Source organism: Vidua macroura, chromosome 2, assembly GCF_024509145.1.
Source record: "Vidua macroura isolate BioBank_ID:100142 chromosome 2, ASM2450914v1, whole genome shotgun sequence".
NCBI lineage: Eukaryota > Metazoa > Chordata > Aves > Passeriformes > Viduidae > Vidua > Vidua macroura.
Genome location: NC_071572.1, coordinates 92,737,989 through 92,755,078, shown reverse-complemented (window position 1 = coordinate 92,755,078; position 17,090 = coordinate 92,737,989). Strand labels below are relative to the sequence as shown.

General features: G+C 41.3%; 1 protein-coding gene across 6 annotated transcripts in view; it reads right to left on the bottom strand.

The window, feature by feature from the left end:
- Positions 1-16,596, bottom strand: part of PAN3 (poly(A) specific ribonuclease subunit PAN3) — a 78,863-nt gene extending 62,267 nt beyond the window's left edge. For 5 of the 6 annotated variants that reach the window (XM_053971961.1, XM_053971966.1, XM_053971962.1 and 2 more), the window contains exons 1-2: positions 15,944-16,596; positions 3,250-3,371 (exon numbers count right to left, since the gene is read on the bottom strand). In XM_053971961.1, coding sequence (XP_053827936.1) covers positions 3,250-3,371; positions 15,944-16,364 — 543 coding nt within the window. In that variant the 5' untranslated portion in view covers positions 16,365-16,596. Of the gene's footprint in view, positions 1-2,396; positions 2,433-3,249; positions 3,372-15,943 lie in introns of those variants that run through there. The other variant, XM_053971967.1, reaches the window with a different exon arrangement.
- Between the last annotated feature and the right edge of the window lie 494 nt (positions 16,597-17,090).

Below are 17,090 nucleotides of genomic sequence, written 5' to 3'. Positions count from 1 at the left end.
AAACCTCGTTTTATGCGCTGCACATGACAAACATATTCTGGAGATTAAATAGGAATAGTCAAGACAACTCATCAGTTGAGTACCTGATGATTACGTTGAGAGGTATGTAGTGAATAGAAGAAGGACAGCAGAAAGATTATTTCATGGTAACAGAAATAAGCAATACCCTGAAGAAACTGACTTTTTAACTATCCTTGCTAGAGTGAGGCCAGTTAAGCAACTTGAACCAAGTATTTCACTGGTGGTCATTAATTCCATTCATGAATTTGCAACTGTAAAGATTAGTTTCTCTTGTTTGCCAGCACTGTTGCAGTATTGTTTGTTTAATTGCCATCCTCTTCTATCTCATGCATCCATAAAATGTAGACTACTTTCCTGTTTCATACAGAAAGCACTGCATGAAGTTTGATGAAATAATTGTAATGGCACCCAAAAGAGCACCGCCAACTAAGAGTCTTCACAAGGATGCAAACAGCATGCAGGAATAAAGCACAGAACCATATGATGAACATTTAATCAAATATCAAACAGATGCTCGATACACATGAATGTGCCACACATCTTGTGTTCTGAGTAAGTCCCACTAATAATTTTCCCATTGAAAAAAAAATTACACAACATTATGAGAACTACAACTCTAAATATAACCTCAAGGCTGCACTGGCAACCTAAACTTACCATTTCCTAACATCTTGCTGCATCTTACTACTGTTTTTCTATCAGTGGGTGTGTTTGCGCAATTTCCCAGTTTTAAAAAACTAGCAGAAGAGTTTGCCTCATTGCATCACTGATGCATCTATTTGCGAACTACACAGGTTCACCAGAGATGACAAAGTAACTCTTTGTTTCCAATGTAACCAATGTTTCCATCTGCAAAAGCAGAACTGGGAGTTAATGAAACATTTTACAGAAGACATTTGATGTTTCATTGATGGCAGAACACTAAAGTTTTAGTATCTTTAGTTTGATTCGAGAACCTGAAAAGAAATAGGAACATGGATTTGTTCTCTCCACCCTACTTTGTCCCACCTTTACATCATGAAAACTTGTTTTCAGTTTTTGTGTATTCCGTTTGTGCCATTCCAGTCCCCATTCTGTGTGTGTCCCACCAAAATCTCCTCTCTGCTTCAGTCCCTTTGCTCAATCTTTCCTGGATTCTTCTTTACGTATCTTCAGCTCATATTCTCTAAGCCCACAGCATAAGTTTTTTTTTCCCTTACCAGCCCCTCTGCTCTAATTAACACAGATACAGCTCTCTTTCATTAAACATAGATCCACTTCCATGCTGCTTCAGTCAGAAGTGGAAGAAAAGGAAAGAGGGAAATGACGCTGATCAGCGTTCCTGCTCCGAGTTCAGTCAAGGCCTAGATTATGCCAAAGCTGCAACTGCAAAAATGTACTCAAGCTAAAACATGCCAATGCAGATTATATCTTTGGGAAATGATTTAACATCTAGGAAGTCTCCAGTGGGTCCATATAAACCAGTTCTGCAAAGGTTTAATCAATTGACAAAATCTGTGCAAATTTTCAGAGAAAGCAAGCAAGAGGTATATCCTTGACGCAATAACCAGATGTAATAACAAATAGATATAACAATCTACCAGATTCAAAGTCCCTATTCCAAATCATAAAGGACTAGTATTATTTAAAATCAAACCCACTAAAATTTCTCCTTTGCCTTGTTCTCCACAGGGCTGAATGACACAAAATCTCATTCCACGTGGCTAAACTTTATCAGTGTGTACTTAACCTAGAAGCTGACACGCAATCAAAACAGACAGCGTTACCTATGTAAACAAGAACTTAAATTACAGGATTCAAAGGAAAAAAATCAATACAGGAATGCTTTTCAAATCGTAGTTTGATGCCTGTAAGCACATTCTCAACACTAACAAAATCCTACTTCCAAAGTAATTTTCCTTGTCCTCCAATGGGCAAGAGGCACATTGATTTCTTCTCAAAGAGAAACAACAATGCCTTATCTGTAATCTCAGGCATTAGTAAAGTATTTAAAAATCCCATGAGCACTCATGTTAGATGCATGCCTCATTGTCTGTCTTTCTAGAAGAAACAGTTATAATTAAAAATTGGTGTTTAGAAAGACACTAGTGTTTCTGTAGAATACAGTTTAAGGATACAAAACATAATGACTTTGTGTTAAAATTATAGGACCTCAGTTATACAAAAATTTGTAACTGCCAGCTTCAATAGTACACTTTGGAATCAGAGGTTAAAATTGTCTTTTTAAATCATGCATAACTGTCAAGAAAACATTTCCATACTTCTGCAATTCTGTCGAATAAGAAAATCCAGCCTTCTTGAAAACATGCAGCAAAAAAAAAAAAAAACAAACAACCAAACAAAAGAAAAAAGGAACACACCTAATTAATTCCCACCTTTTGCTGAGTTATTTTTCAATCCATTATACAGCCACAATTGAGATCAAAGTAACCTCACAAGGAGAGTTTCCTCGATATAAAAGAAGAGAGTTGTTGTCAGGACTCAGTGTGAACTGTTTGACTTGTACTCTCTCATTTACCAGAAGTTGCTTTGTTTACTACAAGACAGACCATCTTCTTTCAGGGACTGTACTTCTTTTAAAATACATAACACTTTGAGGGAGTTATTATAATACTTCATGTGTTAATTCAGTACTCATTAGGTTTTAAATACAACAGACTTCTTTTCCATGATACTACCTACACAATAAATTCCACCTCATGGGAGTTCCTATGCCAACCTCTACTGAACACTATAAATACAAGCAAACATTTCAGAAGTTGTAAATATGAATTCAACATACAATCACCGGAATCTGAGTTGACAAATTCTGAAATTTTTGCCTAGGCATTTCAGGTTTGACAGTTCACATTTTTCCTTCAGTGACTTTTGATCTTAGAGAAGTTTCAAATCCTGAAATTTACATATTTAGCAAAAGGCTATCAAAAGGTATGAGCATAAAAAGAAATCTAGAAAGTCATGTTCAGAAAAGAAACTTAACACAGAACTAAGGTATGCAGCAAAGTTCAACAAAACAGCTCAGGTAAGTGCAAATAAAAATAGATTCATTTTAAAACAGTAATACTGTTTCATTTCCATTTGCAAAATTAAAGTTAGAATATACTTTGTATATCATACAAGATGACACATTCCAGAAGGCTCCATTTGTCCTGCCTCTTGAGTAGTTTTCCCTTTTTGGTGTAACACCAGCTGGAACTAATGAAGCACTACACAAATCACTGCTATTACCTGCATCATGGGATACTTCGTTTCAGCAGGACTTCCAAATCCATTAACGCCAATGAAGCTGGTGCTAAAGTATGAATCCGTTAGATTAGCATCAGCTAACCCACCACCATCCATTCCAGGAACTAAAAGGAAAAGAGAAAAAAAAAATAATGCTTCAGAAAAAGTTTCCTTAGCCATGGGTTTATTCACTAGTATCTATTATATATACAGATTTTTTTTTTTTTTTGGCAAGGGAATAGAATACGGTACTACTGTCTTCTCAACAAAACAACCAAAAACAAAATAGTGCATACCATGAAAAAGGAAGTTAATGAAAGAAGTTACTAAATGAGAGCATTTGTAGCATGAAGTTACAGCACAAATGCAGAAAGAAGCAATGAGGAGTCAGAACTTTAGAAACAAGAATAACAAGGATAATTATGATATCAAAGAGAAAATACATCAATTAAAAAAACCTATAAGGCAAGCTTATTTTATGAAGACCCATATTCTTGCATGCCCTTCTTGGAAATATATGTGTTAAGTAGAGTTTTGAACAGGATGCACTGGTTCTTTTAAAGGGTAACATATAGAAAACACACACTTAAAAATATCTCAAACCCTTTCACAGAAAGCACAAACACTTTAAATGCTTCTTTAAGAGCTTAAGACAATTTTCATCATCTCATTCTTTGTAAAGTGGCAACAATTTCCTGAAATGTAGCCCAAAAAATCCTTTAGATTGAAAACAAGTGTGAAGGATGCAAGAAGAAATTCATCCCCCCTAGAAACAAGGGCCCGACATACAAGACTTTGACCACAAATAAATTAATTCAATACTAAAAAACTACAAAGAACAACAAGCTGCCATAATTTAACATAAAACTCTCAAGCAGATATTACTTCAACAGGGAAAAAAAATGGCATTTACAATGGTATGCAAGCTGCAGTTCAAATGAACCTTCTGTAAAAGCACCCACAGTAAATTATAAAGACAGTGATCAGTATGGCCAGGCCACTGCAAGCCAACAGGCATGAGTAATGGGTAGCTTCAAGGTAGGAAGGCACACATCCAACTCAGAGGAACATCCTGTACCAAACTATCCAACTTGAACTTCTGGGAGGACTCACAGCCAGGTGATGACACCCGGAAACAACTTCCTGAACCTAATCCTCAAAGGAAATAAAATGCAACTTAGCGGCACACCTAAAGGAATGCATACTATAAACCCTCAATTTTCAACAGAACAGCAATTTTCCCTCCAAAACAGACTGCATAACCTGGTGAGCCGTTTCCATGTGCTAGGCACAGGAAACAGCAAAAGAAATACAGTCATACATAACCACAGGAAGGGCTGGAAGAGAATGATGAGTAGCACGCACACCACAGACAGAAGGAAACACTGTCCAGCTGTGCTCCCCTGAGACTGGAGCTGCATGAATCAGCCCACTGGGGAAAACACCAACACCAGTTCAAATGGAGAACTGTATGTGAGAGACCAAATAAATGGAATATCTCAGTGGCAATAAACATCAGTTTTGCAAGGGAAAAAGATTCTTGAACTTCTGCTGCCAAATCTAGAACATTATTTGTATATTCTATAGGTTTTAAGGAAACGCCTAAGAAACTTTAAAGATGCTAATTATTAATGAATTGCTACTTCTTTTTACAAAACTTTTAGAAGTTACCTAAGAGAATAGGAAAATAAAACTCTCTCCACTAGCCATGCTCCAACTCCTCCTTCATAATTTTAAGTAAGTAGCCACAAAAACTTCTGAAGTCCTCTTGCTACAGCCCTAAAAAAGATAAAACTTTTTGGATTTGTCTTTTAAATGACTGTTCCTCTTTTGCCTTTGTTTGGCAAAGTCACATTCAGAAGTCTAGGAAAAGTATTTTATAGTTCAACTACTGTACTATGGAAAACAGTAAAGTCTGCAGTAATGCCAATTACTGTCTCATCCTTCCTGCTACAGTCAGTCCCTAACTTACACTGTCAAGGTTAGCATCTTACACAGGATTTTCTGGCATCATGAAAAGTATTAGGACTCATTCATACTAGAAAACAAAAAAAGATAGCAAATCCATGTCTAATTTTAAGCATTTTCAGTCCGGTTTGCCCATAACTGGTTTTAACTGTGGTTTTATTTATTCTAAAAATACATTTCCAATATAGCTTTCTCTGCCTATACTGCAGCTGTTATCAAAAACTCCTCCAGTTTTTATGCTACACCTTAACTGACCAAGAAAAACTGTTTTATTTCCAGGAACAACTGTCATTTCAAGGTACTCCATAAAATTTCAGCAGTATATCTGTTACTTCATTTTATGCTTTTGCCTGAAATTATAAAGTATATCCAATTTCTAACAAACTACCAAGATACTCCCTCAGATGACACCATCAGCTTTCCAGATCCTTCAGGCTTAGAGAATTAAGAAAAAGTAACTCCTGCTTTTCCCACTGCTCCTCACTATGCTGGAGTCATCGTGAGATTCCAGGTACCTCCAGTTCTCCCTTGAACAAATACAGTCAAATGCACAAAATCCTTCAAACTGGGAAGAAGCAAATGAAAACTTGCAAGTTTTTCCACACTGAGAAACCCCAGAGATTTCCTGCATTAACTCCAGACAGGTGGTACAGCTCAGTCACCCAGTATCCAGACAAAGCACTTGAATCTGTGACAGCACCCTTGCCAGGGCACAAATATAGCACCAGGTGCTCTGCTCCAGCTCTGGCTGAAACACTCTTAGTGCCAGGCAGGTCAAGCTACAGGCAGGAGCAGGCTTTGGGCAGCAACCCCAGAGCTGAGCAAGGCTGAGGCTGCTGCTGGGATCTTTGACCTGAAGCCTTTCTACTCCTGGTATTTGCTATGCAAGCCTATCCAAGACACTTAAAGCTGCTCAAAGCTACAATTTAGTGCTATTGGCACAGTGATATCTAACTGGCCACTTCAAACAGCAGAAACTACTCAAGAACATTTCCTTTTATCCAGCTGCAGGAAGATCATCTCTGTACCAAAGTGCTATGGTTTGGCCATACCAATCAGCCTCCTTGTGCCACTCCAACAAATTGCTGTACTCCAGTGTTGACCCACCTACACAGCGCTAAGTTACACTGGCACCAGAGCAATTTCAAAATGGCTTTTTATTGTCCTCTTCCAAACAGTCTAGAAACATACTGCTAGCAGAGGGATCCAGAGCACAAGAAAGCATATTCCACAGGATCGAAATCAAAAGAAAACCATCAAAAGTACACTCATTGGAGGACAGTTTTCTTGGCAGTAACTCAGGTTTAGAACAGAATGCTCTAGACATGGCAAGTATAACTATTGCCTTCAAAAGAAAATTCAGTACTACCTTCCTTAAACTGACTTCCCTGTAGCAATTAGGAAGAAAATTAAGCCTGCAGAAAAGAAGAAAAAAGTAATTCTTGCATTACTTATAGAGTGAAAAAAAGTGTTTAATACATACTCCATTTGTATTCAAAGGGACATTCAGCTTTTACACTGCTGATAGCCCAGCAAATACCTGAACAGTCAAAGTATTTTTACTGTATTTGCCACCTGGCCTCCTCTATGAGAAGTAGACAACTTTCTCCTCCTTCTGCCAAACATTTAGGAAATCAGAAATTCTCACTTGCTTCTTGAAGACCACAGTAGTTGGGAAAAATTATTTATCATAAGCAATCTATAAATGGTCTGCAGAAGTGGGCACACTTTACCACATGAGCAGTGTAGTATTAAGGAAGTGGAAGCCTAGGCTGGAAAAAAAAAAACTCTAGTCCTCAAAGTTTTTATTCTTATGTGTTTACTAATTCACATCAGTTCCTGCATTTAATTTATCCATCCAAATCTTTCCTATAGAACAACTGCAAGCAAACACTTTAAAATATTCCATACACCATGCTATTAAAATACCAATGAACTTCTGATGTTTGTCTTTTCTTTTTCAAGACACTGATTACAACTTTAGTAAGTTTAGGCAATTTTAGGAAAACACTGAATTAGCTATTTTTTGTTAGAGGAATAAGCCTTTCTGTTGTGCAGCAAGCACTATCCATGCATTGAAGCTGTACATATTTTCAACAGATTCTTCTTGGACAGAAGCAAAATCTTCCTTATAAAAGCAGAAAGGCTGACCAGGCAGGTCTAAGTAAAGACAGATGTGCAAGCAAACAACAAAGAATCCAGAGGGGGGGAAAAAATGCTAATATGTTATGTAAGCAGCTGTGTGAAAACAGAACAAATTTCTAAATTCATCAACATTCAAGACAGAAGGTACATCCAGGCAATTCTGGAAAAAAATTAAATAGAACACATTGAGAAATTAAGAGAAAATTTTCTACTTTTTATACACATTATCTAATACTTTTCTTGGTTGGTGAGTAACACTGCAGCTTAATGTGACAACTGCAATTAAAAATAAATATCTTCTTATATAATTCCTCTCCCACAGAATTTTAGCAGAAAGTAGGCTTCCTGCCAGATGCAGACACCAGAGAGGAATAAAAAAAAGAAAAGATAGTTACCTTTGCCTTACTCATTACAATGACATTTTTCAGAAACAAAGCACCTCATCACCGTTTAAGTGCTGGAGTAGTACTGCCATGAACCAGCACACGTGCTTCAACTGAAGGGGTCAGTTTCAGTGAATTTTAGTTCAATGTTTGTCTTGTCTAATACTAACACTATCAGAACACTAATACTATATGAAAAGATTTTCTGGTATTTTTCATTCTATGATTTCACTAACCAGTAAAAAATTACTGTATTATCCTAGACTACTTCTTTTATGAACCCAGTATCAGTACTGACTATCACAGACACTGCTCGTACCACAAAAAAGGATCCTTTCCAATAATGTATTACTCCCAAAGTGAATGGGCTAAAGCAAGGCCACAACAGATTTAGCTGACAATTTTCAAAACAATATTTTAAAGACTTCTGGCAAGGTAATAAAATGTGGATTGAAATAATTCATTTTTTTATTAGTACTTTTTTTCTAAACGCACAATTATTTTTAGGCTGGGTAAAAAGTTTATACAGTATCTTGAGTTAAACTCTCAGCACAGCAACAGCACACTTTTCACATGCTGGTAAACTGAATCATAGGTTCACTGCATACACCTACATCCTAAGGACAAGGTGTTATCTCAGCTAGATATAAAGCAGTAAAAACTACAGTGCCATATCTCCAGAAGAATTTACAGCGATAGCCATCCTAATATTGAGACAAAAATAATAAAACATTTATAGAAAACTTATCTAAGCAATTTAAGATTTGTGTCCTTTTAGTCACCCAGAAGCACCAAGGTGTCAGAGGAGCTTACACTCGTTTTCCTTTTTGTACTGACATGTACATTTCTGTACACCAGGAAATCCTGTGCTAGTGGTGCTAACCTCACTTGTACACCTCTGTGTTATTTTCTCTACAGTGCTCCTACTTGGAACTTGTTAGGGAAATTGGATTCTCTGCTGTTTTTATGCCTCTCTCATTTAATGCTACGTTTTTGAAAGACAGACTAGGAATCTCTGAAATAGAGGCACCAGACAAAGAAAATGAACAATGCTTCCAGGCATAAGAGGCAAAAATAAAAGCACACGCCTGGGTTAGGACACTGTGACAGAGTGCAGTTGGAGGGCAGACAGCACAAATGAACCAAGTTGGCTGAAAGACAGACAGGAAGCAAAACAGTTTGGGAAATGCTGTCTTATTTACAAACACTCCCACTATGCGACAAGATATTCATGGGCAAGCAAAGGAAAACGGCAATCTTTAGCATAACAGTAAATGGCTGGGTTGTCTTTTTATATACCTCACATATCATAAAAGCATCTGATGAAGACAGAAAAACAGCATAGGTGCCATCCTTCTGCTCTGTAAAAGTCTTGTTACAGAGTCGAGAGCAGCTGGACTCCTCCTCATGGACCAAGTCCAAAAGCACAGTGATAATACAAATTAAAGTTGATACTTTCTCAAAGGAGTAATCAGAACTATTCTGTTATCAGAAACAGCAATTTAAAGTGATACAATTACTTAATACCATAGCTTTCAGAGCTAACCCTCTCCAAGATCTTTTACAATTACTAAAAAATTGCATTGAACTATTCAATAAACTGCATCGATTTTTTCAAACATTTAAGCTTTTGTTTTAACAGCTTCCAACTAAAACTCAACTTTTTATAAAAAATAATTGCATGACGCATGTGCAGATAACCTGAAGAGAACATAAGGATATTTTTCACAGCAGCTGGGGAGAATGCACAAAAGAAAGGAAAAGTCTTCCTGCCATTTGTCTCAGCAGTAGACCAACTAAAGTTTAAAGACTCTATGCATAAACTACAGGAATCACACATTGTATGACCAATTTGACAACAACTTGTATAATGCAGGTCTCTGCTCTTCTCACTTTTATATATCTGTGCTTTGTTTCTATAGCTCTATTCTCAAATTTTAAAAAGGTCAGGAGTAAAAGACTGTTAAAAAGCAAATTAAAAAATACAAGTAAGTTCTAAGCACAAAATATCTTTGTGAATCAAACAAGGCAACCACATAATTGGAACTTTTTTAATTACTGAAAGACTCATGAAGCCTACACACACAAAAGAGCACGATCAATTTCAACTCATGTCCAATACTCATGTACATACATACACAGTGATTCACCACACCATTTTTCTGATGGCATAAAGCATTACATCTTTACTAGAAAGCAACAAATCAGGAAAACATCAGCCACATCAGCTTACTATCTCAATCCTTGCACTGACCCCTTTTCATCAGCTGCCTCACAACCAAGACTATTTTTTCTGCTATGGAGATTCTATAGGAATGCTTGTATCTATCACCCTAGCCTGACTTACCATTTGCCCACTTTTCCCACAGCAGTCTAAATTTGCTTCTAGCTGGTTCCTTACACATGGAAACCTTTCTGAGCTAATCCTCAGAGTCACTATTTTCTGGACATTCAAATCATTCCTGAAGGCCCACTCCTACAGCAATACCTAAAAAAAAAAAAAATCCGTTTCTAATACCTGCTAGACAGAAATTAAATAGGGACATCCTCAGTTTTGAAAAATAAGCTTCCCATTACTAAGATATAGCAGAGAGTTTGCTCCTGTAGTTAACTATCCCCACACTCACACTCCTTTCCATGTTTGCCTTTGAAGCCAGAAAACAATGACAAGAGTAACAGTGCTACAGTATTCTTCAGTACCCAACACAAGGTGGGTTCTACCAGAAACAAGTAATTACCAATACTCCTCAGATATCCACAATTCTTGTGAAATATTTGGACTCTGAATGACTTCCTATACAATAAGAAAAAAACATGAGGTATATAAACACATAAAATTAAAGCAAATTAATACTGTATTTTTTTTAAGTTTCACTGCCCTCAAAATCCCAAGTAACTTTGCAGATTAAGAAATTTGTCCTTCTCTTTCTTTTTCCTTAACTCTCCCAAATAATTTTCCTCCTATGGGTCATTCACTTAACAGATCCTTGTGGGTCCCTTCCAACCCAGAATATTCTGTGATTCTGTTATTCCCACGTGAAACATATAAAAGCAAAAAAGAAAACCTATGTCTAATTGCCTGATTTCTGGAGCTCATATATGAGACAAAAAGTGATTAAGGGAACTCAGTAACTTTCATTTCCTCTTATGCATCTCTAAGAGGTTATTGGTTTTACTCGTCAATTCTCCATTGTATCAGTCTCCAAATGATAAGAATTTTTTTCCCCATTTCTTAAAAATATTCAGAGCAAAACAAGATGAAAATTGTATGATCCATCAACTCCTGGAAAAGGCATCATGAAAATTTAAGGGGGAGGTACCTCTAAAGGAAAAAAAAGCCCAAGCGAGGTACTCAATACAGCATCACTCACAGAAAGTACAAACATGTTTGGTAAAAGAATTCTCAACCATACACTTTTACTATAACATGTACTTTCTCCACAGAAGTGGAAAAGAAACAAACCCCAGGAAAACTGAAGAGTATGAAACATACTGCAGCTATACTTGTACTTATAAGTTTCATGTAACTGTTTCTAAACACTTCAACCTATAAATACTGAAATGCTACCAAAGATAAGAAAAATCCAAATTTAATAACCCTGACCAGTTTCACTGCATTAAGAAACGTAATCCAACAGATTACCTTTAGTATCAGTTTTGATTAATAGCTACCTTTCCATTTTTTCTATATCAGCTGCTTCAGCTTGTTTAAAAAGGACCAAACTGGTAAAGAACCAAGCTCCCTTTAAAAATCAGAACATTCACAAATGTCTATGTCTTTCCACTCCAAGCCTAGTGATTTAGGGATTTCACAAAACCTAAGATGTAATGCTCACTAAACTAACCATAGAGCAATTGCATATGGAATTGCTACAGCAGTGGTCACTATTGCCCTGACTGGACACAACATGCAGATGGTTGGCTGTGAAAACAGAAATAATGTTTTTATTAGGGCTGTGAAAATAAACATAATGCTTTTATTAGGCCAACCCAACACATGCCAAGTCTTGATGTCCCTTTCCACCTTCTCGCAGGCTGGCAATAAAGTCTATTCACAGATGGGCTGTCTCAGCAGCCATAGAAAAATGCCACCTTGCAGAAACTCAGACCTGTTTTCCAACTACAGATTTCCTAGGAGGGTTTTGAAAAAGACTTTCTAGCAGAGAACTAGATCCAAACATGTCACAGTGAGACTGTGGGCTAGGCTCTGGCACTGGAAACTCACACAGCAGCAGCACTGCTGCTGTGGCCAGCTCCTCACATGCTGCCTGGCTGCCACTGGGCCCAGAGCACACCTGGCACTCCTCAGCCCAGCACCCCGGCGTTTTATAGGAATCAGAAGCCAGAAGAAAGGGTGAGTACTTTGTATTACGAACTTCACAGCAAAAAGTGGGGCAGAAATTAGCAAATGTTTGGGGCCATACTTCAGCTTGTATCTATCAATATATAATACGAGATCTACATGCAAAAGAATATCACACCTGTTCAACTACCTGAAAGCTAACAAATACAATGGCAGTTGTCCATGCAACTTTAACTTATCTGACCTAGGTATAGGCATGATACATTTTAACACCACAACACTTCCCTCTAGACCTTCCCTCAGGCAGCACTGAGAAGGGATGGCGGCCTAGGAACCAGACCACAGCATGCAGCAAAGCAGCTGCTGGTCTGCTGTTTACAGAAGCTGCAAAGTGCCACAGAGAACAGAGGGCACATACAAGAAAAGAAACTCTTCATGCTATTGTGCTCTCCTTCCATAAGCTACTCATTTAAATCCTGTTAATCAAACCTATATTTTCCCCTAAATAGCAAGTACCAGTCATTTCCCCATCTCTGCTCCTTCTGTAGCCTCTAGACATGTGGGACATACACCTATTAGAAAAGTACCATGCACAAATTTAAGCAGTTACCAAATTTGGAGAAAATTAGTTATTTTCCTTTCCCCCTTATTTTGTCATAGAAGTTCTATGTAAAAATGATTAATTTTTTAAAATAAAATTGTAGACGGGCAATATCAACTACATTCTCTATTCTGTATGCAGTCAGCTGGCCACCTTACTCTTGGAAGGTGAACCATGCAGAAGGCTAAGCACTCAACTCTGGTGGAAGAAGCAGAAATGGCACTTTGAACACATGCTCCATGTCAAATAGTTTGGGGGCAGCAAGCAGCAGCACTGCCTTCTGAGAGTGGGTGGAGCTCATAGGCACGGCCAGTTTTGCCCCCCAGGAACATAAAAATCCACATCATCAAGCCAAAGCCACATTAAGCCCACTACCTCACCTCTGGCATTGGACAGCAGTAGGTATGTGGACAAAAGCAGAAGTATGAGGCAAGGATAAAGCAGGATTTCCCAGCAGGCTTTCAGTCATATATATGCAAGGGAAGATGAGCCTGATCCAGAGATGGGAAGTTTTTTTTGTATTTAATAATCTCAAGCAGAGTTTTCTTCCAAGACTATCTCATCACTTCTGGAATTCTGTCAGATGTTAGCACTCAAAACATCTATGGGCACAGAATAGCTTAATCACATATCACCTGAGAAACTCCTCCTGGTTAGCTTTGAGGATGTCAGCTGCTCATTCCTCTTCATACTCTAATAGTAAAATACTTCCACACAGGAATATTTCTTGCCTTTTCACTGTTAACCAGCTCCTCATCACTCAACATTCCTACCACCCATGTGGGAAAAATAAGTTGGTATTTGGGGAGCCCTTGTGATTACCACAGGAAAACCTCTAAGTAAATTAACAATCCTGTACTCAAAGCAGGATTAGAGTAACACGCATGTTAGAATGAGGCACTGACCCACTTTTAACAATAAATAGGACTACCCAGTTAATTAGTCAATGAGCATTATCTGCTCTGTGCACTGGTGTCCAGTGAGGAAGGAGCAAGAGAAGGTGGCATCCAGAGTCACATTTAAGACTACAAAATACTTCTGAATTAGACAGTCAGTGACTGTACAGGCAGGTGTTTTTTGGCAACTCCCACTTTCATATTCTTAACCTCAAAACTGTTTTAATATGACTTTGGGTCTTACTGCCTACATCCACAGAAATAAAACTTTCATTCCATCCACTTGGAAATCATACTGTTAACACCACGGGCCATCAGCAAGGTAAGGAATTTAGATATTAGCTTGTCAGTACCTATACATATAAACTTCAGATTTTGAGGAATTATTTTCCTTATTTTTTTCACAAATGCATCCCAAAGCAAAGTTTAGAAGTGAGATTAGGCCCATTTCCTGGCTTTTCAACTTAAATTTCCCTGACCTTTGTTTCTGGGCTCCTTTTCCTAGCTAGTGTCCCTCAAGATCCACCAGTGGAAGGTTCTGCCCACACAACAAGCAATGTGGCCTTCCCAGGCAACCACTGACAGCATCGGAGTGGATTTCTCCATCCTTGGTGCCCTCACTCCTCAACTGGGTACAATTGCAGCAAGCATATTCAATAGAAGCAAGTGTTTCAAATAATTTAACTGCTCAGCAGTATCAACCCCCAAGCGCACACAAATTCTGAAGGTTTTTGCCTTAGATTCAGGGCTTAGGCAATTTTTTTAACTGTTTCCTGGAAGAGTATCCTTCATATAGGAGCTTTTACCTGCAAACTAAGTTAAACATCCTCTCCCCAAGTCTGAATCCCCTAACCAATTTCTTTCCCACATGGAAAAAGTGTGTTGCACACCAAACTCTGTCCAAATGAAAAATTAACAAAGATTGACTTATTGCTGCTGAATCCCTCCAACATATTTCTATTTAATTAAAAAAAAGAAGAAGAAGAAGTCAAGAGAGCCTTCAGCTTGAATAACTTAAGTTCAGCAAAAACCTGAAAGATTTTAATAGAAAGCCTTATGCAGTAGTATAGCAAAGGCTCCTCCTGAAAGGGGAGACATGACAGTGTTGTGTTAATGCAAGACACTGAGAAGCTACCAACTACAGAGATAATACTCAGTAGCACAAGCTCACCACACCTGGCAAAACAATTGCAGGATTCTGAAAGATTTATCAAGCACTAAAAACCTATATACAGGATGTTCAGCATGGTTGCATCTTAATTCCAGAAAAAATATGGTTGTGACCATTTATTAGCTAAAGCATTTAATGTAAATAAATGCCACGTTTGTGTCAAAAATCAATAATGCAGCCAAGCTTAATGTACTCATGTAAAGAGGCACGGCTTTTCTTGAGGAGCATGTTTTCTTAGCCTGCCAAATGCTGCTTCACCTACAAAACAAATGGTTACTAAAATCAGTTTACTGCAAGCTCCATCTAACTACCAGCCTGCACATCAGGGGGATGCAACACTGATCAGCAACAGCAGTGCAGCTCTGCATGACATACAAGCTATCTGAGCTCTCACCATTTGAAAAGGGGCTGCAAAAAAAAAAAAGGGGCTCAGAGCTAGAAACCTTCAAAAAAAGATTTTGAGACAATTTCTGCTCACAATAGTAAATAACATAGACATCTATCAGACTCATAGTAACATTACAGTTGGAAGGGATGTGGGGATCATCTAGCTCAATCCCCCTGCCAAGGCAGGATCACCTACAGCAGGTTACAAAGAAATCCATCCAGGTGGGGTTTGAATGCTTCCAGACAGGGAGACTCCATAATCTCCCTGGGCAGTCTGCTCCAATGCTCTGCCACCCTCAACATAAGGCAATTCTTTCTCATGATGAAAAGAATCGTAATCTACAAATTCTTTTCGTAATTTCAACGTTGTATTTTAGCTGGAGCATTTCAAACTTCCAAGAGCCGACAGTCAATATACGCTGTTCGGAAGAGCCTATCCAAGGGTACCGCTCGGGAAAGCGCTGCCTCCCTGCTCCCGGCCTGACTTCGGGCAGGGAATACCTGTGAACCTGCACCAAGCCTAGCTCTAGAGGGATGGATGGACAGCTGCCCGGGAGCCCCTTTAAAGACACACAGGAGGAAACCCTTCCCACAAACACCTGCCCGCTCCTTCCCATCGGTACGGGCCGGGTCTCCTCTGGGCAGCCAGCCCAGCCCCGTCCGCCCGCCCGGGACGGCCGCAGTCGAGCGGGCGGCCCGGGGTCCGCGGCCACCACCATGGCTGTTGTTATTTGTTTCCGGCAGCACCGCGGCGTGTCGGGGACGAGGAACAACGCGCCGCCCGCCGCCCCCTCCCGGCAGCGCCCCCCCCACCCCACCCCCGGGCCGCCCCGCCGCACTCACTCGCCAGCCGTGAGCCTTCCAGCCCCCCGCCGCCGCCGCCTCCGCCGCCTCCCGCCCCCAGCTCGGCTTTCTTAGGCCCCACCACCGCTGCCGCCGGGCCCGAGCTGGCCCCGTGAGCCGCGTAGCCCGGCCCGGCGGCGGCGGCGGGTGGGGGGATGCCGAGCGGGAGCCCGCCGAGGGGGGGTGCGGCGGGCCCCGGGCCGGCGGGGGCGGCGCCCGGCTCCTCATGCAGGAACTGGCACTCCTCGCCGTAGAAGCAGGTCTTGTCCTTGGCGTAGTAGCGGCAGAACTTCAGCTTCACGGCCCCGCCGCCGCCGGCCCCCGCCCCGCCGGCCGCCGGCCCAGCCACGCCGACCCCCGCCCCCGGCGGCGGCCCCACCACCGGCGACGGCGACGAGCAGGGCAGGCCGCTGCTGTTCATGGCAACCGCCCCGCCGCCGGGGTCGGCACCATGGGGAAGGGGGCGGGCAGGGGGAAGGGGCGCGGGGACCGCCGTCACCCCGGGTCCGGCTCCGGAAGGGGCAGGAGGAGGAGGAGGGGGCGACTCCGCGCCTCTTAAAGGGGCCGCGCGGCCCGGGGCGGCGGCGCCTCCTCCTCCTCAGCGGTCCCGGCGCTCGGGGTTGTTTATGCCATTTTCCTCTTCCTGAGCGGCCGCGCCTGCGCCGGCGCGGAGCATCCTGGGTAGCGCCGGCGGTCGGGCCGCGGAGGCGGAGGGGGAGCCGGTGCTGCGGGCGGGGGAGGGAGGGAGGGAGGGAGGGAGGGGTGGCGGGACGGAGCGCGGGGCCCGCGGAGCCGCGGGCGGCAGAGCGCCGTGTCCGGCGGGGCCGGGGCGGCGAGGGGCGTTAGCCGCCCGTGGCGGGAGGTGTCAGGCGGCAGGTGATCCCCGGCACACGGCCCGGCCCCGGCCTGGGGCCGCTCGGCTCTCGAGCGCTGTGCCAGGCTGGAGCTCGAGCCTTCTCCCGCTTCGCGGGGTCGAGGTCAAAGCGCAGGCCGTCCCAGCAGGATCTCAACCGGTTTCCCTCCACAAAAGTTTCGTGCCTCTTTCCTACCGTAAAACCTCGCGGCAGCCTGCTGGCCGTGCCTTGCCCGCTGGCACGACGGGAACGCGGCCCGAGGGATTCTCCCTCTCCAGGTGACGACATGCAGT